The sequence below is a fragment of the Anas acuta genome, chromosome Z (assembly GCF_963932015.1).
Source record: "Anas acuta chromosome Z, bAnaAcu1.1, whole genome shotgun sequence".
Lineage (NCBI taxonomy): Eukaryota > Metazoa > Chordata > Aves > Anseriformes > Anatidae > Anas > Anas acuta.
This window is the reverse complement of record NC_089017.1, coordinates 14047800-14073038: the sequence shown is the minus strand read 5'-3', so window position 1 is coordinate 14073038 and position 25239 is coordinate 14047800. Positions and strand designations below refer to the sequence as shown.

The 25239-nt window shown below is 43.1% G+C and overlaps 2 protein-coding genes and 1 long non-coding RNA gene across 12 annotated transcripts in view; 2 read left to right on the top strand and 1 right to left on the bottom strand.

Moving 5' to 3' along the window:
• The window catches only part of DDX4 (DEAD-box helicase 4), a 33508-nt gene extending 21878 nt beyond the window's left edge, over positions 1–11630 (bottom strand). The window contains exons 1-8 of one of the 5 annotated variants that reach the window (XM_068667405.1): positions 11564–11630; positions 11341–11433; positions 7545–7695; positions 7479–7511; positions 7400–7445; positions 3285–3355; positions 2746–2817; positions 714–800 (exon numbers count right to left, since the gene is read on the bottom strand). In XM_068667405.1, coding sequence (XP_068523506.1) covers positions 714–800; positions 2746–2817; positions 3285–3355; positions 7400–7445; positions 7479–7511; positions 7545–7695; positions 11341–11412 — 532 coding nt within the window. In that variant the 5' untranslated portion in view covers positions 11413–11433; positions 11564–11630. Of the gene's footprint in view, positions 1–713; positions 801–2745; positions 2818–3284; positions 3356–7399; positions 7696–11340; positions 11434–11563 lie in introns of all 5 variants that reach the window. The other 4 variants (XM_068667404.1, XM_068667403.1, XM_068667402.1 and 1 more) reach the window with 4 other exon arrangements.
• LOC137848360 (uncharacterized) lies at positions 7242–7655 on the top strand. The gene is made up of 3 exons (XR_011091312.1): positions 7242–7445; positions 7479–7511; positions 7545–7655. It is a non-coding gene; the product is annotated as an uncharacterized lncRNA (long non-coding RNA).
• Positions 11631–15614: 3984 nt separating the features above from the next.
• The window catches only part of SLC38A9 (solute carrier family 38 member 9), a 48559-nt gene continuing 38934 nt past the window's right edge, over positions 15615–25239 (top strand). Inside the window, exons 1-4 of one of the 6 annotated variants that reach the window (XM_068666778.1) lie at positions 15652–15735; positions 16120–16159; positions 20998–21077; positions 25024–25176. In XM_068666778.1, the coding sequence (XP_068522879.1) occupies positions 25073–25176 (104 nt within the window). In that variant the 5' untranslated portion in view covers positions 15652–15735; positions 16120–16159; positions 20998–21077; positions 25024–25072. Of the gene's footprint in view, positions 15736–16119; positions 16160–20997; positions 21172–25023; positions 25177–25239 lie in introns of all 6 variants that reach the window. The other 5 variants (XM_068666780.1, XM_068666781.1, XM_068666776.1 and 2 more) reach the window with 5 other exon arrangements.

Below are 25239 nucleotides of genomic sequence, written 5' to 3'. Positions count from 1 at the left end.
GCTCCATGCCGTTCCCTCGGGTCCTGTCACTGTCCCCAGAGAGCAGAGCTCAGCGCCTGCCCCTCTGCTTCTGCTGTGAGGATAATCTCCCAATAATACTCCTGATAAACCCTACAGTGTAACAGTTTCAAGAGGTTCTTCATAACTCCCACCTATGCTGTATTCTTCCCAGCAACACCATCTTGCAAAGAAGGTATCTATATCCTATAACATGGTTGAAGAGAGCTATTGAGTCCCTGTGGGTGGGGATCAGCAGGAAGGCCAACAAGGCAAGCATCCTGGTGGGGGTCTGTTACAGACCGTCAAACCAGGATGAGGAGACAGATGAGGACTTCTACAGGCAGCTGGCAGAAGTTGCGAAATCATCAGCACTTGTTCTCATGGGGGACTTCACCTTCCCAGACATATCCTGGAAGTACAACACAGCCTTCTTCACCAGAAGGGCTGTGAGGCATTGGAACGGGCCTGCCCAGGGAAGTGGTTGAGTCACCATCCCTGGAGGTCTCTGAAAGACGTTCAGATGTAGAGTTTAGTGATACGGTTTACTGGAGGACTGGTTAGTGTTAGGTAAGAGGTTGGACTAGGTGATCTTGGAGGTCTCTTCCAACCCAGATGATTCTAGGATTTCACAACTTTTATATTTGAGTTCTCAGAAAATCAAGAAGAATGACCAAAGGTACATTTCCACACAAATCAGTCAATATAAAACTTACTATTGTCTTGCCCAAAGACAGCAGGAACTCCTCTAAAACCTCCTTTTTGTGCACCATGGCCTTCTTCAATGTCCCTTTCTTGAAAATCTGTAGTACATCATAGCACACAACACTTCAGTTTGTCCAATTTTGCATGTACAAACCAAGTGCCTTTTATTTATCTGTACAGTCCTTATCTTATGAATTCCGTTAAGTACAATAAAACTAAGCTATTTGCCTAAGCATGAAAGATTTGCCAAAAAACATGAAAAGTCTATTGTCCATCTTGATTTTTGCTAGAATAAAATCCAACATTAAATCTTGAAGTATATGATTTAACACACTCAAAAATTAGGTTTCTGTTAAGCACGTCTTTGGTTTTGAAGCAGATCAGCTCACACCTCTGGTTAAGCCACAGAAAAACTGATACCATTTCTGCATTCTCAGTTTTCATAACCAGTACCAAAGTGAGGTAGTATTGTAGTTTCTGCCTAGTACGGACTGAGAATTTGCAAACAAGGTTTGAAATACTTTACATAACTCTATTTCTCACAATCTGTATGCCTCACATTAATCCAGATATCCCTACTTTGTTGGCAGAATGTTTTTGACTTTTGCAAACCTATGAGGAAAGAGGAAAACAACTTTACACAGTTCTTGCGAGTTACACAAGACTGTGTCATAAAACTTAGTAGTACTAGTGTAAGTCAGTAATAAATTTGAGAGACTTTTGAAAGCAAATTTAGTAACTCAGCCCACGTATTTAAATCTCTGGATTCCTTCGAGTATCCTCTGCCTTTCAGGATTGCCAATTTCTATTTTGTTATTACTCAAAATTGCTTATTCAGTTGCTTGGGCAGGCAGCACCAACAATTTCATGCTTTTTCATTTCTTACTCTTTCCTATTCACCCTCCTAATGCAAAAGGAGAGGAAGAAACAGCCACACACAATCTATTCCTCGTTTCAGCTGGAACAGTTGTAGGTATTGCCTAAGTTACAGGCAGGTTGCATGTACCACTATTTACTTGTTAATAGCTATTCTTCAATGGAACATTTGTTCTATCTTGTAATAACAAAGACCACCTTTTGCTACAAGTTCTCCTACCATGGCATCCATAGCTCTTTCACCCATGGTTGGTGCACATGTACATATATAGCCCATCATTTGTGTTTTTCCAAATGCAAAAAAAAATCCAACTTAAAGGCTTCCATGTGAGACAAAGGCTAAGTATAAGCATTCACGAGTATCACAGACCTTAAATACAGGTTGTGAATTACTTTGCAACGGCTGAAGGAACCACAGCAGAACCACTAAGCATCATCCCACAACGCTGGCAAAGCGTTGCTTAGTCAAACAAGTCTACCATTCCCCTACCACAACAGGCATCAATCCAACAGATGGATAAATCATGTAGAACTTTCTTAAGGAGTAGATGTAACTCCAAGTGTCTGCACAGACTGAAGATGCTGTGCTGCACAGCTGTTCTGCAGGTGAGCTTCCACCACCCAACGTGCTTCCAACAGTACCCGATGGGAGTGTATGGGGTAGTACTACAAACTGGCAATTACTAATCTCTCCAGTGTGCACCACTTATGAGAACAGCATTCACCACTGTAAGCAAGAAGAGGATGGGGATTTAATACTACTTTATGGATACTACTGGCAGAAGACCTTCATGTCTTGCACTGAAGAGCACCTGGTGTGTGTGAATACTAATGTTCAACTGCCTTCTGTACTACACCATGACCCAAAATAAAAACAGAAAATAACTCCCTCCAGGGAGAACAGAACTAAATGCAGAGCTAAACAAAACACTTCCTTTAACACAAGGCCCTGCCTTCAGGCAAATACGGTGGGGGTATTTTATTCTGTGCAGTCAAAGCTAAGGGGTGATACTGCTGCCCACATCGCACAGAAACAAGAGTTGGGATTAGCTTTCAAAACACAAGCACTCATTTGGCTCTAGCACAACAAAATAACATCTATGAAGATCAAAAACAATGTATCAAATACAAATAGCCACTAGAATCAGGGACACTCCAGAAAGTTACCTCTGTTCCCAAAACGCCTTTCGCTACCAGGTCTAGGCACTGGTTGATCTCTGTCCAGACGTTCACCAGTATCTACAATTAAGAAACAGAATCAACTTAAATTCAAAGATAGTTTTGAATGTTAAGATAGTTCTCCTGTTCTGCACATCAGTAAAGAGCATGGGCACACATTCCTGGTAATCTCATAGGGAGAGAAAAGCAGCTGCAAGGTCAACCTGAAGCCTTCCTTTCCCCAAGGGAGAGAACAAGTGAAAAATCTTTCAGCTTTGCAGGACAAATGCTCCTGCCCGCTACCCACCCCTGCTTGCCCTCTGCTGAACCTCATCCAGCTTGACATTTTTTTTCTCTCTACTGGGTGCCCAAAACTGAATACAGTATTCTAGGCATGATCTGTTAAGTGTTGAGTAGGTGTTAATAACAATTCCCCTTGATCAGCTGTCTTCCTGTTAATAGATCCAGAACACTGGAAGAATTTACTGCTGTAAACTACATCCCCATCCCAAGCCAGTCAAGTACAATTTACAGAAGTTAAATCCTACCTCTGCTCCTAGAATGTCCTCCAAAATCATGCTTCATGTGCTGACTTCTGTTGGGTCTTTCAACAGCACCTGGAAAAGGACAGGAAGAAAATACGGCTTTTGACACTGCCTCCTGTAACATTCTTGTATACAAAGCAATGGAATTCATCCTACATAACTGGACAGTAAGGGAGACTAAAAGCAGGCTGAACTTCTGGGCACAGTTTTCTTCTTTCATGACCTTGATCATGGGATAGAATGCACACTCAGCAAATTTATAGACAAAATTTGGATGTAACACAGGGCTGTGCTTCACTCAGAGGGACCTCAAGGACACTGGAGATGATGGGAGGCAGAAACCTCTATGTTCAACAAAGAGAAATGCGAAGTCCTGCACCTGGGAAGGAACAACCCCAGGCAGCAGTACACAATCAGACTGGCCAGCCAGCTGGGAAGAATCTTGGCAGAGAAAAGCCTGGGAGCTGTGGTGGATAACAAGCTGAATACAAGCCAACAACATGCCCTTGCAGTAAAAGAAGTCAACAGCCTTCCAGGCTGCATTACGAAGAATGCTGCTAGGTACTGAAGGGAGGTTGCCCTCTAATGAAACCACATCTACAATGTTGTATGTGATTCTGTGCTACCCATTACCAAAGAAATATCAACATACTAATGTCCAGCGAAGAACCACAAAGATAAAGGACTGGACTGTGTCATACAAAGAGACTGAGAGCTGGGACTGGTCCACCTGGAAGCAAGAAGTCTCAGGGCCCCTTATATCTTAACAGGAAGGAATGAAGACAACACTGTCAGATTCTTTTCAGTGGTATACACCAAAAGGATAATGGGAAATGGACACAAATTGAAATATAAGAAACTCCAATTAAACATAAAATGTTATTCTCACGGTAATTAAACACTGGGCAAGTCACCCAGACAGCCCGTATAAACTCCATCCTCAGAGCAATTCAAAACTTCATTGGACAGCTTGATACAATTTACCCTTCTCCATTTGGACTGTCCCACCTTCAGAGGTGCCTTCCAACCCAAACGATTCTGTAGCAGCAAAGTTCCCTATTCTGCAGTATCAAACTCAAGATCAGATTACACAACAACCATTATAAAGATATGACACCTAAAATCAAGACTGATACTGTAAGCTTTTAGACAAATTTATGAGCATATGGCACACTAAGGAAACACCAATACTCTTTTCCTTCCAAGTTAAAACAGCTTAACATAATCAAAGCTACCACTGAAAAAAACTAAGCACTTGTGCTTTCGCCAGTACAAACATACTAGTTAATGAAGAGGTCACCTGCATGCAAGAAGAGGCTGTCATAAAGGAAAAAAAGAACAAACATTATGTTTGGTACCCTACCAAGTTACTCTGTTAGGAGACTTTGCTTCTAAAATTCCAAAGTGTTAAACTGCTATTCCTGTGGCCTGAAGAATGTTCAAAATTGATGTTCACTTGAAGATTTATGTGGGTAGTTCATAGCAATACCAGTATAAACATCAGTGTAGCAAGAAACAAAATTCCTAGCCAATCACTGAATCTGTATTCTAGCATTCATCACACAATAAAATGCCTTCCTTTGACCAAAGCAATTTGCCTGTAGATATGTGAGGACTCTTTACTCTTGTTCCTCATCCTTTCTTATATCATCACTCCTCTTCCACTGAGATATCTACACATTAAATACACAGCTAATTCAAAATTTTGAAAAGCACATCATGTCCCCAGAAAGGTTGTGGAGTCTCCTTCTCTGGAGATATTCAAAACCCGCCTGGATACCGTCCTGTGCAATGTGTGCTAGGTGACCTTGCTTGGCAGGGCATTTTGACCAGATGATCTCCAGAGGTCCCATCTGGTATCAACAATTCTGTGCCAACAAAATACTTAATCAGTAAAACATGTACTTTGTTTTGTACTTTTTGTTCCCTCAGCCATTCTGTCCTCCAAAATTTCTGCCTCTTCTTAAAAAAGATGGACAAAACCAGGTTTATACAGCTAAGACAACAGAACTGATAATCAAGTAACTTGCTTTCATGATATGCTTAGCACATTCACCAACAGAAGACCACGCTGCACCATTATTTTCCAACCAACCAATTATGATTGGTTACAAGAAACTACAGCAAAAAAAGAAACTCAAACCAATTCAGCAATTTAAGTCAAAGCAAAACGTCATAAAAAGTAAGTTGCAGTTATGTGATACTTTTAAACTTACACTCATTACAAGACTTTACCCAAGTACTAAACCTAGATATTGATTCAAAAAGTCAAAATGTAAGTTTAACCTGCACATACTAGTTCTACTCATGCCATTTCATGTCAAACAAGTGAGCTGTATTATTAACAATAATTTATATAAAGCCTAGAAGTGCACTGCAGACAATACAGCAGCCCATGAGCTTTAAGAATCAGTTGGAAGCCTGAAAGAAAAAAAGGACAGCTTCTTCCGTAATGTTGTAGGGGAAGAATAATTAACACTGATGTACACTTTTAAACAAGCTTGAGAATAGGTGCATAATCTTACCAACTAAGTGTCTCACCTCTGGACTTCCTGAACAGTTTCAGTTCTTTAGAAGTGCTTATTTGAACAGCAAATAAGGTTTGCTTGTATCTAGCCTACAAGTATGCAACCTCAGTAATATAACTTGTGCTTGAAAGTATGGGTTGAGTTCCCTATCAACTAGAAGTAGCCAGAAAGATTGAAATTACCTGTCTCAGCCTACCACAACCTGCTTACACTGATACAAAATAACATGTGCCTAGCTCTGTAAAGGAATAATGGTTAATGATAGTGGAAGCATGATCTTCAGCAAGAAAAGCCTTCCCTGCCATGAATTCAATACAATGAATACAATAGACACAGATGAGAGAATTTCTAGTTATTTTTGTCATGTGCAATGGAAAAGTAAACAGGTAGAGTTCGGTCAGAAAGAGCTACAAAACCCATGAAGCTACATTCACTTCCACCTAACATGCAGCACACAACCATTCTTCATGAACACTGCCTTTCCTGTTTGCTCTTCATCAAACCATTACTGAAGTTAGTAACCTGAACCTCTCGTAAAGCAATTCTTCAGTACTAGAATGAAAGCAACACCTATCTTCAATTCTTTACTTCTTGTAACTGTTCAAATTTGGAGTCCAAGTAACACCAGTAATAACTGGTTCCTGCCCTTCCTAATTTCCCAATATCCTGGGGACATGGAACTAGGTAAAGGTAGGTCTGCTTTTTCACTTATACAAAGATGTAGGAGAATGACAGATCAACAGTAAACATACCGCCCTGTTCTAATTGCTCTTAAGCAATATTAACCTAATTTGTGCTAAATATAACTTGTTAAAAGTTTAGGTCGTACTTCCACAGTTGTGTCAACTAAACATGAGCTATTTTCATCCCAGACATTATTTGAGTAAGTTAAAATATCCCCAATCAGTTTCAGTGAAGATCATTGCTAAGTATAGAAACTACATTGAGAATTCTGGCTGCCCTATCCCACATTCTGTCAGTTCTAAGCAAAATTTGTTTCCTGATCTGGCTACTGTAAAGGCACACTAAGTACAGCCTGGGACAAACTACATCCAACAACAACCTCAGCATGGCTTATTTAAACTAAAGCTTCTGTTCAAGTTTATAAAGGCATAGTCTTAATTGAAGTGAGCGTTTTACGGAAACTTGCCAAAACATCAATGTTTTATCTTGTGTTCTTTTTTAAATGCAGATATAAGTTCCCACTCAACAGCTTCACGGACCTTTTATTTTCAACATAGCTGTTAGAGTCTTGTCAAGACAGGACTGTGCAACATTGCATATAGTATATATTCATTTTTCATTCTGTTCAAGTTTAGCACAGCCAGTTGTAAAAATGGTTTTCCATCTGGCAGCTATTCACTCTTTACAAGTCATACACTGTATTCAGTACAACTGCAGGAATAAAAAGGAGTTGAGGGTCAAAAGGAAAGCCTACTCATTGTATTATCTGTACAGTTTAATGCTGCTTACTGCATGGGGATACATCAAAATACCACAGTATGTTAATATTGCAGTTTTCTTTAGTCTCCTAAACTGTTCACAATAGCTCCCACAGGTATCAGTAAAATCTCAAGTGTCCTTAACATACCAGATGAGCTTATGCTTTGACCAAATCCAGATGGGGGGCCGTCAGGTCTTCCAGAGAAGCCGGATGGGTGGCCGTCAGGTCTGCCAGAGAAGCCGGATGGGTGGCCATCAGGTCTTCCAGAGAAGCCGGATGGGTGGCCGTCAGGTCTGCCAGAGAAGCCAGACGGGGGACCATCGGGTCTGCCAGAGAAGCCAGACGGGGGGCCATTGGGTCTGCCAGAGGAGCTAGGCGGTGGGACATTGGGTCTGGCACAGAAGCCAGGCGGCGGGCCATTGGGTCTGCCAGAGAAGCCAGCCTACAGATAGAAAAAAGACAGCACGATGTTAACCTCACACCAAGCAAAAGTACACAGCTACAGATGCAGTTCGTTCCTATGTCTTGCATTTGAAAGAAGTTGCTTTTTGCACTCACATGCAAGTCTTCTGGATATTTCTCTTAAAAGTTTCTTAAACTTCAGCATACAAAATGCATACTGTTCACACATCAATGTCACCAAAATCAAGTTGTACATGGCTGACATGGGGAAAAGTTTATCTTGCCTCATCAGATTTATGGAGGCAAGAACCATCCCCTTGCTAACAAACATATAATGGAAATACAAATAAAGAAACATTTATTGTCCAAAGCAATACCACAACCTTTTAAAGTTTTTTTATTTTCATCAATGTAAGTTCAGGAAGGCTTCAGACTGTTAGCATCACAAATAAAATTCTGTTTTTATCAGCTTCACAACAGCTTTTCCAGCATTTCTCTCAAGGATGCTTACATATGATCTTAACAGGAGTATCTGGAAGATGCCCATCCCTCTTCAACTCTTCAAAGATTCACATACTCCATTTGAAACAGTTCAGAACAACTCCTAACGCTCACATTATACCAGTAAGGTTAGTTTTATTTCCAGCAAAGGCCATGTTAAAATTTCTCCTGTTTAATAAAAGTTAGACATACACTAGTAAGCCAAAACACCATCTGACTCAGGAACATTACAGAACTACCAAAGCTTTAACTTCAATCTTAAGCTTTTCTGATTTTACTAATAGCTTTCATACTTCTCTTTATGCAAACCATTACAGGAAACTAAATCCAAATAGTAAAATTATTATTCTGAAAGCATGTTACTATTCCTCCTTTAGGAACCTTACTTTCAGCCTCATACATCTGTCTGGATAGGCAATTCATCTCTCATCACCCTCCCTACACCTCAAGGCTCACCTGTAAGATCATTAATAGCAATGCCAACTATCACTATAGATCCTCCTCAAATTTACTGCAGTCTCTTCTGATACCACAAGTAGCAAAACATTATTCTTTAGTTGTCCCATTACACTCCTGGATCCTATCCTTCATTTCGCTATGTAATTTCGCTCTTTTAAAACATTTTGCTATGTAATAAAACAGCAAGATTTAATAGGAGGAATTTATACAAAAAATTTCACTCAGAACTACACCCTGCAGCAGGTACCTAAGATCACCCTACTGAGGTAACAACTCCAGAACTGTATTTTAAGAGTTCTTCTCACCAGCTCCCAAACTCATGAGGCCATTAAGCTGCACACAGTTCACCAACTTAAATGTACTACATGCAGACCTTACCATAATTTTTCTGCTGCCAGGAATCTAATTCAGATTGAACTCTAGGAGCATCCTTCTCCAGTTTCAATCTAAGTGAACCATGTTTGCAAACTCTGGAATTAATAGTCCAGCTCACTTAGGGCAAAAAGCAGTAGGGACAATTCAAAGAAGCAACTTAAACAGAAGACTGAAAAGAAGTAAACGCTCCATTTATTTCTGGATATATAACAGATTCTCAAGAGCTAGGAAACTCTGGGAAAGAGTGGGAAATACTCTTAGAAAGACGGGGAAATACATCTGGAAGGGTCTGGAAATACAGCTTCTACGTAAGCCCAGACAGGATGCACGTGTCTTTGTCCTTCTTCCCTAAAGAGCTGGGTATTAAGTTCTAAAATACCAAGAGCATTGAATCCCTTCACAGAATAGAGACCATGCTAATCTTAGAAGACAATGACCCTGGGACCCCTTACATATATGCAGCTACAAATACAATGAAAACTTGGTTTATATGTGTTTAAGGCTGCTTGAAAGTTCACGCTCCCATCTTTTAACACTGCAGATTTCCTAGCAAATTGAGTCAACATAGCTCTCATAGTGCTACCATGGAGAAATCAGGTTCCACTGATTCCTTTACCAGCTTTGCTGGTAGAGTCTCTCTCAGCCATTTTCCCCTCAACAACACACAGAGGGGTCCTCAGTTTAGAAGGTTAAAAGACCACAGAGAAGCACTGAACAAGCACTGGTACTTGGACAAGACAGCAGCAAGTGAACAGCTGATGGGGAGGAAACCTCTTTTAGGCAATCAGCTTCCAAAGCAGCCTACTACATTTGCAAAAACATACTGTAAAGGTTATACCAAGTCATATCTACAATCCTCATACAGGGCAACTCCCCACCTTTATTATTGCACCTGTGCATTTAAGGTCATACAGCTGGCAACAACACAAAATGAAGTATTAACAAAGATCACCTGCAAGAGACTCACATTCCATTTGCTGCTGTGAATAAATCAGTGATTCAGTGACTGTCAGCAGAAAAGGACAGCAAATACCAAAGGGCATCAACTGAGCTGAGAGAAATTACAGTTTTCTCTCACAGCATGTTTTTCTATGCACAGCTCAGAGTAAGACATAATTCTGCTATTCCTGAGTAATACAGGTCCACCTCTCACCACTGCTCTTCCATTATTCAAGACAGCAATAAGGGCCATCAAACCGATCTGACTTGAGCAAAATATAACCTACCAAACCCAAAAAACAGTGATCTTTTCTATTTATCTTACAACCTCAGACACTAGATCTCACATACAGAATGGAACAGAAAGGCATTACAAAAGGCACAAGGACAGGCAACATGAAATTTCCCTTTCAAGCGATACAGAAGTTCACTAAGACTTCTCACCATAACTAATTTGCAACTTCAAGTCTCTACTCAACTAAGTTTTTGGCTATTTCCCTTCCAGGCTGTGCAGATCCATTAGCTTATACACTCAGGTCCTCAATTCCTAGCCCATTTATCAGAATTAGTGAGCCACTGAACAAGTACGTGTGTCACTTTTATGCCACAATTTTTTTCTTTTAAGAACAGGATCTAACTGTAGTAGGCATCCTTTCACAACCCAATGTGAGGAAGCAACATTAAGCACACAGGAGAGTTAACGCTGACTTCTACACCAGGCCCCAGAGTCTCCAGGGAGGCACGGCACCTCTAGGTTTTGAGAGACTGAAATTGCTGCCATTTCTTACAAAACCACAGTCTTCTCAAAAAATGATTTAAGGATAGCTACTCCCTGGTGCTTCAGGAACACGGTAATGGTGACAGCCTGGCAACCACTTAGACCGCAGGGTGGACGAAACAGGTAGCACCCATCTAGAATTCGGAATAGTTCAGTTGGAAGTCAAAAATCATCTCATCCAACTGCCTGTTTCACGGCCAACCAGAAGTCCAACTGCCTGACTGCTTCATGGTAACCAGAAATTAAAGAGCACTACTTATGTGTTAAAGAAGCATTTGGATAAGAAGCCCAGACAGGCATGGGGCATCTGCCACTTTGCTAGGAAGCATGCCCCACTTTTGGCCGCATTCACTGCATACAGATCTGGTGTCCAGTCTAAATCTCCCTTGGTGGCCCTTTATGCCTTTTCCTTGTGTCCTGACACCAATTCTCTGGGAGCAGAGACCAGTACATCCCTCTCTGCTTCCCCTCCTCAGGAAGCTGCACTGAAATCACCTCTCAGCCTCCTTTTCCCCAGAGGGGACAACCCCAGCATCCTCCACCTGTCCTCAGGACACACCTTCAGCCCTGCCTGCCCTCCCCGAAGCACTTCCAAACCTTTTTATCGCTTTACCCTCGCCCCCCGCCCCATACCGTCTCCCCCGAGGGCGGCCGGCGAGGCGCTGCCTCCTCCCCGATCTCACTCTCCCAGTCCTCCTGGTGCATGGCGTGCGCTGCCGAGCCTGCCTGCGGGAGAACACACACGTTAGCGGACCCCACCTGCCCCACACACCCCCACCCGCCCCCCAAAAAACCCCACACCCCCCCCCCCCCCCACCGAGGGCCCCGGCGCCGCGCAGCCCCCTCCCGCCCTCACCCCCGCCCGCTCCGCGCCTAAAGGAAATGGCGACGGCCGCCGACACCGCTGATAACGCCGCCGCCACGTGCCGGCGCGTCACGTGCCTCGCCCGCTGGCCAATCGGGGAGCCGGGCGGCTGCCCCCGCGCATGCGCGCGCCCCACTCCGGCAAGGCGGGCCGCGGGGGGGGGGGGGGTGAGCAGTTAGGACCGTTAGGGGCGGCCGTTACCCGGGGGCGTTAGGTCGCTGAGGTGGCAGGAGCTGCCCCCGATGGGGATGGGGGGATGTGGGGATGGGGATGGGTTGTCCCCTGTGCCTGGGGGTTGGTTGGTATGAAACAACAGCTAATTGGCAATGTGCCCCTTGGCTAGAATGGAATACTTAAATTACCCAATTTAAGCTAAAATTGAGTTAGACACACTGTGCGTTTTCAAAGTAAAACATGAAGAAGAAGATCCCATTCCCAAAGTATTGTCATTACACCAGACTTGCAGAGGCCAGAAGGGCTGAAACCCTGTCTCAGGAGCTGTCTGCCTGCTGGAGTACTGAGGAGCACAGATAGAATTTGTATCAGCGCACCACATCTAAAAATCTGGGCGCGTTCTCCAGCATTTCTGCTCGTGTTTCTCAGCTGCTGGTGCAGTACACATCTCTGTAACTTCTTCAGAGTTGAACAGTATAGCTGTGGAATAGTCTAGCAGTACTTACCCTGAAAAGCTTAAAACCATTCCATGAATGTGATATATCCTCATTAACCTATTATACCACGTTCAAGTTATTTTCCTCAAGTCTGAAAGACTGTTTGAAAAACCGTATGCCTGTTTGAGAACTTTAATGTCTTCTGTTGTAGAGAAGCTACACTGCCTCTGTAATTCTCTGAATGGGAGATTTGGATACGCTCTTCTAATGACACCAGGAAAAGGGTTAGGTGGAAAGTAAGTGTGTGCGTAACAATTTCCTTCTTTCTTTATGTGTTAAAATTAGGCCTGTACTAATAATGATTAGGTTCTTAAGATTTAAAGTATACTAACATTAAATCCTTGATTTTATTTATATACAAGACATGCTTTCTCTTTACCCAGTTAAAAAAAAAAAAAAACATTTAACAGAGTTTATGGTGTTTAATACAGATATCCTGATGTGCTATTACTTTTTTTTTTCTAGAAAGACATATGGAGAAATATAAATATCTAATAATAATAATAATTAAAAAAAAAAATCACCACCAACAAAAAAGCAGTAATTTTGTTAGCCAGATGATAACTATGATTGCAATGATGGAAAAAAAAAAATCTTTATTCATGTACTAAAGTTCTGTAATGCCTCAATTTATGAACTTGTGCATATTATAGTTATCTTCCAACTACAGTTGCAAAGTATGCCTTAAAGCTAAATCAATAGGTGATTCAACATAGTGCTTGACAGAATTCTTCTTAATAGCTATATTTAATATTCTCTTTGTCTTACAGACGTATCAAGAGGTACTAAATGAATTTAAGTTCCCATTTTCCTAGACACTTCCCAGACATGAAGCAAAAGACATGCTTTGCCCAAAAGGTCACGTGTCACCAGAACAGAAAGCCCCGAGATAAATACTGCAGGGCAGTTATGGAATACACTTGTAAAGTCAGCTTTTGGCAGCATTTTTTATGAGGGAGCAGGAGAATCACTAGACTTCTCTCAGGCTTGCTTGCTGGCAAATCATTTCTTGCAATAAAACATTTTTCCCAGCAGAACTCAATGACTAATTAATGACCAAGAATGCAAGCCATGTATCTTCTATGGTTATAATCATCCAAGTCTTTCATAGCACAGGACACAGTAGGCAGGCTTGCAAGAGTATCACAGAATCACAGAATTGAAGGGGTTGGAAGGGACCTCAAGAGATCATCAGGTCCAACCCCCCTGCCAAAGCAGGTTCCTTAGAGCAGGCTGCCCAGGTAGGCATCCAGACAGGCCTTGAATATCTCCAGAGAAGGAGACTCCACAACCTCCCTGGGCAGCCTGTTCCAGTGCTCCGTCACCCTCACCGTGAAGAAGTTCCTTCACATGTTGGTGACGAACTTCCTGTGCTCCATCTTGTGGCCATTGCCCCTTGTCCTGTCCCCACAAACCACTGAGAAGAGGTTGGCCAAATCCCTCTGTCTCCCACCCCTCAGGTATTTTTACACATTGATGAGATCCCCTCTCAGTCTTCTCTTCTCCAGGCTGAACAGAGCCAGGTCTCTCAGCCTTTCCTCACAGGGAAGATGCTCCAGGCCCCGTATCATCTTTGTGGCCCTCTGCTGGACTCTTTCCAGGAGATCCCTGTCTTTCTTGTACCGGGGAGCCCAGAACTGGACACAGTACTCCAGGTAAGGCCTGACCAGGGCAGAGTAGAGGGGGAGGATCACCTCCCTTGACCTGCTGGCCACGCTCCTTTTAATGCACGCCAGGATCCCATTGGCCCTCTTGGCCACGAGGGCACAGTGCTGGCTCATGACCAACCTATTGGTTTCTTCCTGCCCATCTCTCCAGCCAGTCCAGGTCTCGCTGAATGGCAGCACGGCCTTCTGGTGTGTCAGCCACTCCTCCCAGCTTTCTACCATCGGCGTACTTGCTGAGGGTGGACACTATTCCCTCGTCAAGGTCATCAATGAGGATGTTGAACAAGACCAGACCCAGTACTGACCCCTGGGGAACACCGCTAGTCACAGATCTCCAGCCTGACTCTGCGCCACCGATCAGCACCCTCTGAGCTCGGCCAGTCAGCCAGTTCTCAACCCACCTTACTGTCCACTCCTCTGTCCCACACTTTCTCAGCTTTGCTAGCAAGATGTCATAGGAGACAGTATCAAAGCCTTGCTAAAGTCAAGGTAGATGACATCCACCGCTCTCCCCCCATCTACCCAGCTGGTGATGCCATCATAGAAGGCAATGAGGTTGGTTGAGCACAACTTCCCCTTGGTGAATCCATGCTGACTACTCCTCGTAACCTTCTTCTCTTCCAATTGCTTGGAGATGGCATCCAGAACAAGCTGTTCCAATACCTTTCCAGGGACAGAGGTGAGACTGAGTGGCCTGCAGTTTCCTGGATACTCCTTCTTGCCCTTCTTGAAGACTAGAGTGACATTGGAAGAGTAAGAGTAGCTTCTCGCATGCTGGAAAAATTACATCTCTGCTTCTATGTGTTTTAGTTTTATTCACTTTATAGTGCCAGCATGTGGTGTTTGTACTGTGTTTCAGACTTGTGCAGCAGGTGGCTGGACTTCCTGACTCCCTGACCAAAATCTTCAAATACCCAGAAACAGCAAGGTTCTTGCATTCTAAGGGTGGCTCAGGTGCAGACGATGACAGTGAGTTTTCTGCATTACACAAAGTAGAAGTTTTGGTCTGACTCAGCTTGCATGCATGTAGCCGAATTTCAGGGTGATGATGGATGGTGGTAGTCTCTGCTGCCTCATTTCCTCCCGCAGTCTGAAATTCAGATTACACAGCGGTTTTCTCACAGGAATAGTCCTGCTGTCCATGCAATCTGTCTTGGGCTGTGCTTGAGGAAGGAGTACAGGCGGGGATTGGTGTCTAGCTTGTTTTGAAATATCTTTCTCACGTGGGAAAGCTATCTTTGCTGTTTTCCTTGCATGCGATGCAATTCAGCAGTTTCCCTTACCATGAGCTATAAAAATCCCTTCAGTTTTACTTTAACCAGTGTCTGAACTACGAAAAGGACATATGACACTTGAGTTAACTAGGAGCCACAACAACAAAGCGATTTTAAAACAGCAAATTTCTGTGAGCAGCAGTGCTCTACGATAGACAACCATTGCCTTTGGAATCAGTATTAAATGCACCTGCCTCTCTGCTTCCTTATTTTCTCAGCTCAGCCTACGCAAGCCATAGACAGACTACACAACGACCAACTGTCACTAACAAGTCCAATTTTATTTTTTTCAGGGCTGTTTGGTGCCTCCACGTGCAGCCACACCCCGCTTACCCACCCCAGCGGGCGGCCCGGCGCAGGACAGGCTCAGCCGCAGCCCGCTGCTGCCGCTCCCCGGCCAGCCCCGCAGCGCAGCGCAGCGCAGCGCCGCCCCACAGCAGCACCGCCCCGCTCCCTCCTCCCGGCCGCGGGCCCGCCCGCGGAACTGCGCTCCCCGGCACGCCGGCAGCCCCGGCACGGCCCCGGCCCGCTTCCTGCCGCCGCCGCCGCAGGTAGGGGAGCGGCGGGTGCCGGGAGGAGGGAGCGGGGCGGGGGGCACGGGGGAGCCGCCCGGCTGCAGCGCCAAGCCCGCCGGGGGGAAACTTAACCGGGCAGCGGGCGTTGTGCGGGGCGTGGAGGCCTTTCAGGGGATTCGTAAATCAGGGAAAGGCTTAAATCGGTCCTAACCAGCCCGTGGGGCCCGGGCCCTTTTAAAGGGTGGTGGTAAAAACATAGCATAAGGACGAAGGTGCTAACGTTGTTCCCATTCCTATACCTATGTCTTTAGTATTCACACAAATATGCAATAGGATTCACACCAACACCTATATGCAAGTAACAAAGGCTTCAGCTGTTGAAGACAAGTTATTGTTCCATTTCTTTTTAATTTTACGTAGGTATCTGTCAGTGACCACATACCCATTGGTTCTGCCCAAGGTACGTAGGAGCTCAACAGCAGTGCAGTTTGTATCGACAAGAGTGCTTTCTACTAAAGCGGTTATTAATTTACACTTGTTATGCATTTTAGTCATGTTCAACCAATACAGATCTAGGAGAGTATGGACAAGCTAACTTGTGGCAAGCTGTGCCAGTTTTAAGGAGCTCTGAATATATGCTAATAGTCTTAAAAGCACTATAGCATTCTTCAGTCCCTAACAAGCTAGGGTCTATTGCCCCAAAAAAGGAACCAAGGAACTCTTCTGTCTTACTTTGAAGTTCCTGTTTTTTATTGTAGAATATGCTTGTTTCTCACAGTTTCTATGTGCATAGCCTGCAGTTTACTTTAGATTTATGCCATGACCTTTATTCATCCATTCATCAGCTCAGAATTTAAGAGAAGACCAGGTCACGCCAAGTAGAACTTCTAAAAATCATTTTCCTTATTTGAAGTAAATGCTAGTATTAGTGGATCCTAGTATTTAAATCATGATTGTGAGGTGGGGTTATGAGAGTAATGACTTTAAATAAGAATGAAACAGGTTAACTTGTCACAGTTTGATCTGTGAAATCTAGTTGACAGGGAGCTATGCTTAAAGGAACCACCAGATATCTCAAAGAAAAGGAAACTACTGTTGCACATAAGAACAGTTTTTGGTGGCAAAATTGCTTCTGTAAGGCTGTAGTTGTAATTAAGCAAGTTAAAAAGTAACAAGTTAAAGTTGATTTAAGACTGTGATAATTTAAGATGCATGACTTCCAAATTAAGAATTAAGGCTTTGTCTATGATGACTTGTCCATTGGGTCTTCTTCTTACACTAAGAAATTACTGCAGAACCATCTGTGTAGCGACTTCACCTTTACTGACATGGAGCTGTTGTGGAAATAGCTCTCAGAGCTGCAGATGCTGTTCTGCCAGAATTTCCAGCTGCACTGGCACCCCGGTGGAACTCTAGACACTGTGATGGTAGCTCCCCTCTCTGCCTTCTTCCACCTGCCCTCTGTGAAGAGTTACTTGGTGAACAGCGGTCCTACAACCCAGCAAAGCGCAGCCTGTGCTTGTGGGATGACTAGGATAACTGACTAACAAAGAAGTTTTGTGAGGGCTGTGGTATAAACCTGTTTGGTAACGTTCTTCTGTAGCCTGGGCTGTAAGTCTGTACTAACCTGTCCAGGTGGGTTCTCACCTTAAAACATTGATACACGTGCCTGTAGACAAACCAGATACAAGTTTAGGTTCACAATACAAGCAAACTGTAATGTGGTTTTGTCCTCCAGTGCAAAGAAGACCAAGTCACAGCACAGCCTCCAGGCTAAATTGAAGGTTATCAGTCTGCTGGGTCCTTGTCTTCACTCCCTGAAACTTTTTAAGTCTTTTTAAGAAAGAAAGAGAGAGCCTGCGAGGCAGTAAAACCTGAAGCAAAGGGACAGAGAAGCAAGTATTAAAAAAGGTTCAGCCCTGTTTTCAATACCACCTGAAAGTCTTGTAGAGTGTAGCCCAAAGTGGGACTGGGAAAAGCACATTTCACACCTGTGTTGTTTCACAGTTTTGTGAAACACCAGCAGCAGAAAACCTGGATTAGTAAGTTGTCATTCACCTGTTACCTCTTACAACCTTTCTGATACAGAACTTCAAATGTTTGTGGGAGAATTAAGAATAGGTCGAGAGGACATTCTAAGACAGCTTCATCACAAGCAACCGGTGAAGTTATATCCTGAAAAGGAACAGCAGAGCTGAATGATGACCTCCAGGTAGGGTTTCGCAAGAGCAGAGCAGAGGGGGAGAATCACCTCCCTCCACCAGCTGGCCATGCTGCTTATGATGCAGCCCAGGATATGGTTGGCTTTCTGGTGCAAGTGCACATTGCAGGCCCATGTCCTATTTTTCATCAACCAACACCCCCAGGTCCTTCTCGTCCTGCTCTCAATCCATTCTCCACCCCGCCTCTATTTGTGCTAGGGGTTACCCTGGCTCAGTGTAAGGACCTTGTACTTGACCTTGTTGAACTTCATGAAGCCCATCTCTTAAGCCTGTCCAAGTCCCTCTGGATGGCATCCCTTCCCTCCAGCATGTCGACTGCACCACACAGCTTGGTGTCATTGGCAAACTGAGGGTGCACTTGATCCCTCTGTCCATGTTACTGACAAAGATGTTAAACAGCACTGATCTCAGTACTGACCCCTGATGAACACCACTTATCACTGGATCTCCACCTGTACATCAAGCCATCAACCGCAACTCTTTGAGGGTGACCATCCAGCCAATTCCTTAGCCACCAAGTGGTCCATCCATCAAATCCATGTCTCTCCAGTTCAGAGACAAGGATGTCATGCAGCACAGTGTCACAGACGTGGCACAAGTGTAGGTGGCTTACATCAATTGCTGTCTGTTACCTACCAACACTATAATCCCATCGTAGAAGGATATTTTATTCATTACCAAATACATTGTGAAGTGAAACTAGCGTTAGATGATTAAACATAGAAACCTGTATTTTAGAGGACAAAGTTTGCAAAGTTGAAATACTCAAAAGTTGGAGTATTAAACCTGGCTGCATTTAATGAAGATTAGAATTGTCTAGGTAATAATAGTTTTCTTGGTACATATGGATTAGAACAGAATGGGTCTGTTGGAAGGGACCTTCAAAGCTCATCTAGTCCAACTGCCTGACCACTTCAAGGCTAACCAAAAGTTAAACTTACCAGACTTCAGTAAGGGTTTTGACACCGTTTCCCATAGCATTCATTCTTCTGGGGAAACTGATTGCTCATGGCTCGGATGGACATATGCTTCACTGGGTAAAAAAAATGTCTGGGTGGCTGGGCCCAGAGAGTTGTGGTGAATGGAGTTAAATCCATCTGGAGGCCCGTCACCAGTGGTGTCCCCCAGGGCTCAGTACTGGGGCCAGTCCTCTTTAATGTCTTTATCAATAACCAGGACAAGGGGAGCGAATGCACCCTCAATATGTTTGTAGACAACACCAACTTGGGCAGGAGTGTTGATCTGCTCAAGAGTAGCAGGGCTGTGCAGAGGGATCTGGCTAGGCCAGACCAAGGGCTGAGGCCAACTGTATGAAATTCAGCAAGGCCAAGTGCTGGGTCCTGCACCTGGAGCACAACAACCCCAAGCAGCGCTACAGGCTGGGAGATGAGTGGCTGGAAAGCTGCCCAGCAGAAAGGGACCTAGGGGTATTGGGCAGCAGCCAGCTGAATATGAGCCAGCAGTGTGCTCAGGTGGCTGAGGCCAACAGCATCAGGGCTTGGTACAGAAATAGCTTGGCCAGCAGGACTAGGGAAGTGATTGTCCCCCTATAGTTGGCTCTGGGGAGGCTGCACCTTGAATACTGTGTTCAGTTTTGGGCCCCTCACTAAAAGAAGGACATTGAGGTGCTGGAGCATGTCCAAAGAAGGCCTATGAAGCTGGTGAAGGGCCTAGAGAACAAGTCTTACAAGGAACAGATAAGGAATGGGTTGTTTAGCCTCAAGAAAAGGAGGTTTGGAGGAGACCTTATTGCTCTCTACAACTACCTCAAATGAGGTTGTAGTGAGGTGTAGTGGGTTCATCTTTTCTCCTTTCTCCCAAGCATCAAGTGATGGGAAAGAAAAAATGGCATCAGGTTGCACCAGGAGAGGTTTAGGTTGCATATTAGGAAAAAATTCTTCACTGAAGGGATTGTGAGGCATTTGAACAGCCTGCCCAGGAAAGCAGTTGAGTTACCATTTGTGGAGGTCTTCAAAAGATGTGTAGATGTGGTGCTTAGGGACACAGCTTAGTGGTAGACTTGGAAGCACTATGTTAACAGTTGGACTTCATCTTAGAGGTCTTTTTCATCCTAAACGATTCTTTGATCCTATGAAAGCATAACGAGGGTTGTTTCCAAATGCTCCTTGAAATACAGACAGGCATCAACTCCTCTCTGGGAAGCCTATTTCATTGTTTGACCACCCTCATGGTAAAGAATTTTTTACTAATGTGCAGTCTGAACCTCCCCTGGTGCTGCTTTGTGCTGTTTCCATGTTCTGTGATCAGTTCCCAGAGAGCAGAGACCAGCACCTCCCTCTCCACTTACCCTCCTCAGGAAGTTGCAGAGAGCAGTGAGGCCACCTCTGAGCCTCCTTTTCTCCAGGCTGGAGAACCCAAGTGTCATCTGCCTGTCCTCAGAGGATCAGAAATATTCAGTTACCTGATCATTATTTTTTTGAAGCTGAACAGTTCTCAGAGTTGAAACGGTTTTGTCTGAGCAGCAGCAGAGCAGCAAAGTGATAGTGTTCAGTCCACTTTTGAATAAGACTGTCTTCCTTACTTGTTGTTCAACCGACTGTAACTGTTCCTTGTGGAAGTTTTTGCAGTGCTTAGTATGAATTACAGTTGAGTCTTCCTTGGAAGTTACTTCCTGTTCACAATACGTGTATGAGACACAGCTTGTATTACCATTCTTATTCTAGGGATAGGGAATAAGCTCCCCCCACCCCGCTGCAAACAAACAAACAAAAACAGCACTATTGTGAACGTGCAGTTTGAGAGTTAATTTGTTGCTTTCCAAATATTTAACATCATTCAGCAGTGCACAGCACTAGCATACCTTCATTTTGCAGTTACACAAAGTAGGACCTAAGCAGGGGAGATAAAAAAATGGGGAACATACTGTCAGACACAGCTTGTCCTTCGGGCTTTGGTTTTACTGATGCTTGCAGCAGTATTGTCTTTCCTAGCAAACTATATCTGCATCTTTTTAACCATACAGTGAACTTCTGGTTCTGTAGAACTACAGCCCACACAATCCTCGTCTAGACCCAAAGCAGTAATCTTCCTTTCTGGATTTACTTTTCTTTTTTAGCCAAATCTATTCCCTGGTTCTGTCTGTTGCACCAAGATGAGAAAGAAAACAAATAGCTGTGCCACCACAAATAGCGAGAGGTAGGATTGTGAGAATGAGCAACAGAGAGCAACGCCACCTTTAACTCAGCACTGCTGAAGACTTTGTATCATGAATTCATATCACTCACGCTAGGTACATTACCATTAGCAGAAACCTTTTTCCTATTTGCACAAAAATCTTAGTTTGTATGGCTTAATAGCACAAAAGCTTCAGGGCAGCATCAAGCCTAAAACTTGTTTTGCCTCTTCAGCATGGAGCTAGCCAAAGACTATCTCTTACCCCTTCCAGTCTGATAACAAATGAGTCAGGTGACCTTAAAGCTATTGTCTCCATTTCCAAGCAGCTATACAGTAATTCCCAGAGGTCCATTATAATTCTCAGAATGCAGCAGTGGCCATATGAAAACTGTGACCACAGTGTACCATAAGATACACAAACAGGATGAAGTTTGTCGTGCAGCTTTGATTTTTAGCAATAATTCTTTATACTTTATTTCCCAGTCTTCCTTATAGGATTTGAAGACTGTGTACAGAACCTGTCATGTAACAGGTTTTTAAAAGATAAGCCTCCAGAACTAGTTGAGTAGAGATCACACATCTAGTATAAAAAGCTTTAGACAGGTAACTAGGACACTAGCAAAGTAATCAGATGAGAAGTGGTTATTGAAAAGAAAAGTGTCAAGCAGTAAGTCCAGACAGCATAACTGGCTCTGTCCTGTGTATTAAAAATATTTATTGAGAATGCAATGCAGCCAAAAGGAGATATTGGTTAAAAATTAGATAATTAGATAAAAAGAAGTTTATCGGGCTCATTTTTCTGCATATTACTCTTCTGCCTGCAGTTTTCTTTAAAGCTACATTGGTTCCAGCTACAGTCCTCACATAAGGTACCTGTGTCTATTTGTGAAGTAATTAATTTGCTAGTCATAAGCTTCACCTATCTGTTCTCAACAATAAGCACTTTTAAACCCATTTCACCAATCCAGCTTTTAAGTATATCCTTAAGAGACAAATAAGAAACAATGCTTTAACCCAAAATAGTGCTTTCAAGCCTAACTTATTGCATGCTGTGTCTTGGAAGGACTGTTTTTCTTTATGGAATATTACAAAATGTTGTGGGTTCTTTATAGTCACAGCACAGAGGAAGTCAGACTGCTGATCAGTGTTTTCAGCATATGTCAGATTGAATTGCAAAGCACAAAGACATTGTTTAAGGGACGTTTTAAGGAAGCAGTATCTTAATTCAAAGCTGTTTTTTTATTAGCCTTTAATGTCTTCTTAATCCACACCATAAACCGGGCCCTGTGGAAAGAAGGGATTTCAGTAACACAGTCTCCTGAAAAGTTCTGGCTAAAAACATTAATGGGAGTTTGATATTTGAGTTTATTTCCAATTTCAGTTGAGCCACTAGGGACTTAAAATTTTCATCTGCATTCTTATAGCTAAATCCAGAGTGTGATTTAAACTCAAATGAAGAGGCTGCAGAATGCAGGAGTGAGGGATCTCAGCTTCTGAGAGATGGGGGTGTGTGCCTCTTCATAAAAAGAATGCAGAATGTTGAGCTGGAAAAGACAATAGAATGGAATAAAAAAACCATGCAGGATTATCCATCTTCCACTTGGTGCTTACTGTCTTAGTAAGAAAGAAGCTGTAAACTCTAGAGATGACCAATAAAACCAAAAAAGAAAGCCATAAAAACTGTTGCCTTGAGGTTCAGTCAGAAAGACATGGAAGGGCTTGGGAATGGCAGAGGAACAGGTGGATAGTTGTAGCAGTGGATGAAATCTCTGGGGCCCACACTTTTCTTTCAGAAATAGTTACCTGGAGGAAGCAGATGTGCACTGAGATGAATTAAACTGTGGGAGTGTGCAAGGCATAAAAGGTAATCAGCAGGGAGGAAGGAGGTGACTAAAAGCTACAGAAAAATATAGGAAACCAATAGGAAATAAATAAACAAGAGGGAAGCTGTAAATGGGGTTTGGAAAGGAACAGTATGTGACATAAAAGGAAATTAGAATACTGCTTTCAATTAAGAAATCTCTTTGAAAACAGTGGTTGGTAAAGACAGGTTTGGAAAGCAATTTTGACAGTGTGTAGAGGAGGCAGAAAATAGAGAAGAAATGAGCAGGAATGTGAAAGCTGAGAGTCACCAGAAGAAAAAGAGAACGTAAGACATTCAAACTAAAGCCAGCACTGCTGTAGAAGGTAAGGACTTCAGCGTAAACTAGAGTGCGACAAAAATGGAAAAAGGTGATGCTACCAGGGACTGCAAAGAAGGCTTACACAGTTGTCTTATTATCACTGATCACTCCTTACAACCTCTTACAGAGCTAAAATGAACGAGCCAAAGTAATGCGTTTAAACTAAAACTTCATGCAAGTCTCTCATATCTTGGGCTGTAGTGTCATGTATGCTGAAGGTATGAGGGAGGTGTCAGCCCTTCCAGATGAAATGGCATGAGCCCCTTACTCTGTACAAGCATGTACGTGTGTGCAGCTGGACAGCAACCCCCAGGCTTAAAACTGGTCTAAATGTAAAACACAGGAAAGAATGGTTAATTTTCATTTGGATCAGTCTTCCCAGTCCAGTTAAATATTGGGACCACACAAATGCCTTTGTGCAGTCAAGGGCAGGACTAGTGTTTTCAGCAGCAATTCCGTGAAACTGGAGCCTCCAGTAGTTACCTCCAGTTGACAGCAGAGAGCTGTCACCTGTGCTCTGCACAAAACAGAAGCCTGTTCTCTAAAATGCGCTTCCAGGCAGTTTGAACCCATGTTGGTGCTTTTGCATCCCCCTAACACCCCATGTTCTTCACCATCTTTGCACACCTCCTTTAGCAATGGCAGCTCTTGGGCCCCTGAAAGTCAACTCAGTAGAAAACTGCTACCTCTCCTTTGTTCTTCATCCTCTCCTTCAGATGTAGAAGGATGATACCTACCTCATTCTATCTTACCATCCTGTGCCATCCTTCCTTCTGCCAGCTCTAGTTCCCATCCATCTTTCCACCAGCCTGCCTAACATACTAAAGCATCAAGGAACCTGGAACAGTCCCCCTAAAAAAGCAGATACCTCTACTGTTTTTCTTCGTATGTGGGGAATTCTTCAGGCAGTAGCAGGGATGACAGCTGTTAAAGCCATTATGTTTGTTCAGCTGAACATGAGACCACAGCAAGTCCCTTGTGAGGTCTGTAATTCAGTTTAAGCAAATAGAATTCCATTTGCTTAAAAGCAGTCTGCTTTTTAGGACCGCTCTGAATGCATACAACACCTAATTATTAATGCATTATTAAACCACTCATTGCCTTTAATTCAAAGAGCCTGAACATGATAGACTGTTATAATGTGATCTTTATTATTGTTATGGGAAGTACACTGGAAAACTGCATATGTATTTGCTGTAAAGTCTGAAGTAAATTATTGAAACAATAGCTCTAATAACTGTAATAAATTTTTCTCAGCTGTTCGGTTACAAATCAGAAATACAACGCTTAAAAATCACAGTGGTCTTAAAGTGGGGCAGTAAGGACTGAGAAGGAGTCTCACAAAAATCATGGAATAAGACCTACATATAAATACACTTAACATTACTTTCCACATCGTGGGCTTGATTCTTAGCAATGGTAGCTCAAAAGAAATTCAGATTCTGAATGTTGTTTTTACAAACCTGTTTCAGTCCCAACATAAAGACAGTGTCCATCATAATGCTTTAGTTTATATTGCCTGTTGTGGTACTAACAGAGATTCAGAGCACAATGGTATATTGACCACTTAAATAGGTAGTATGTTATAAAAATATTGTGACTGCTGTACTTAACCTGGGATGTTTGCATTATGAAATAAGAATTCTTAAGCAACAAATTAAACAGACTTTCTGTTTGTTTTCATCTCAGGATCTCCTGAAGCTTCTGTGGGACTCTGCCATTGTCAAATTCATAACAGGTACACAGTTTTACTTAACTGTGTTTTTCTGTTTTCCTTTCTTTAGATCAGAATAACTGTCAGAATCTAGAAAAAAAGAAGTGAATCCATCAAATATGGAAGAGGACACCAAACCTCTCTTGATTCCTGTTGGAGGCGATGAAAGCAATTATGGAATCATGAATATACAGTTTAATCCAGAAGATTTTAAATGCAAAAGGTATGACAAATACAGAGCAACAGAATGATTGTGTAGTAAAGAGTTGTTTAATCTTTGCTTCTA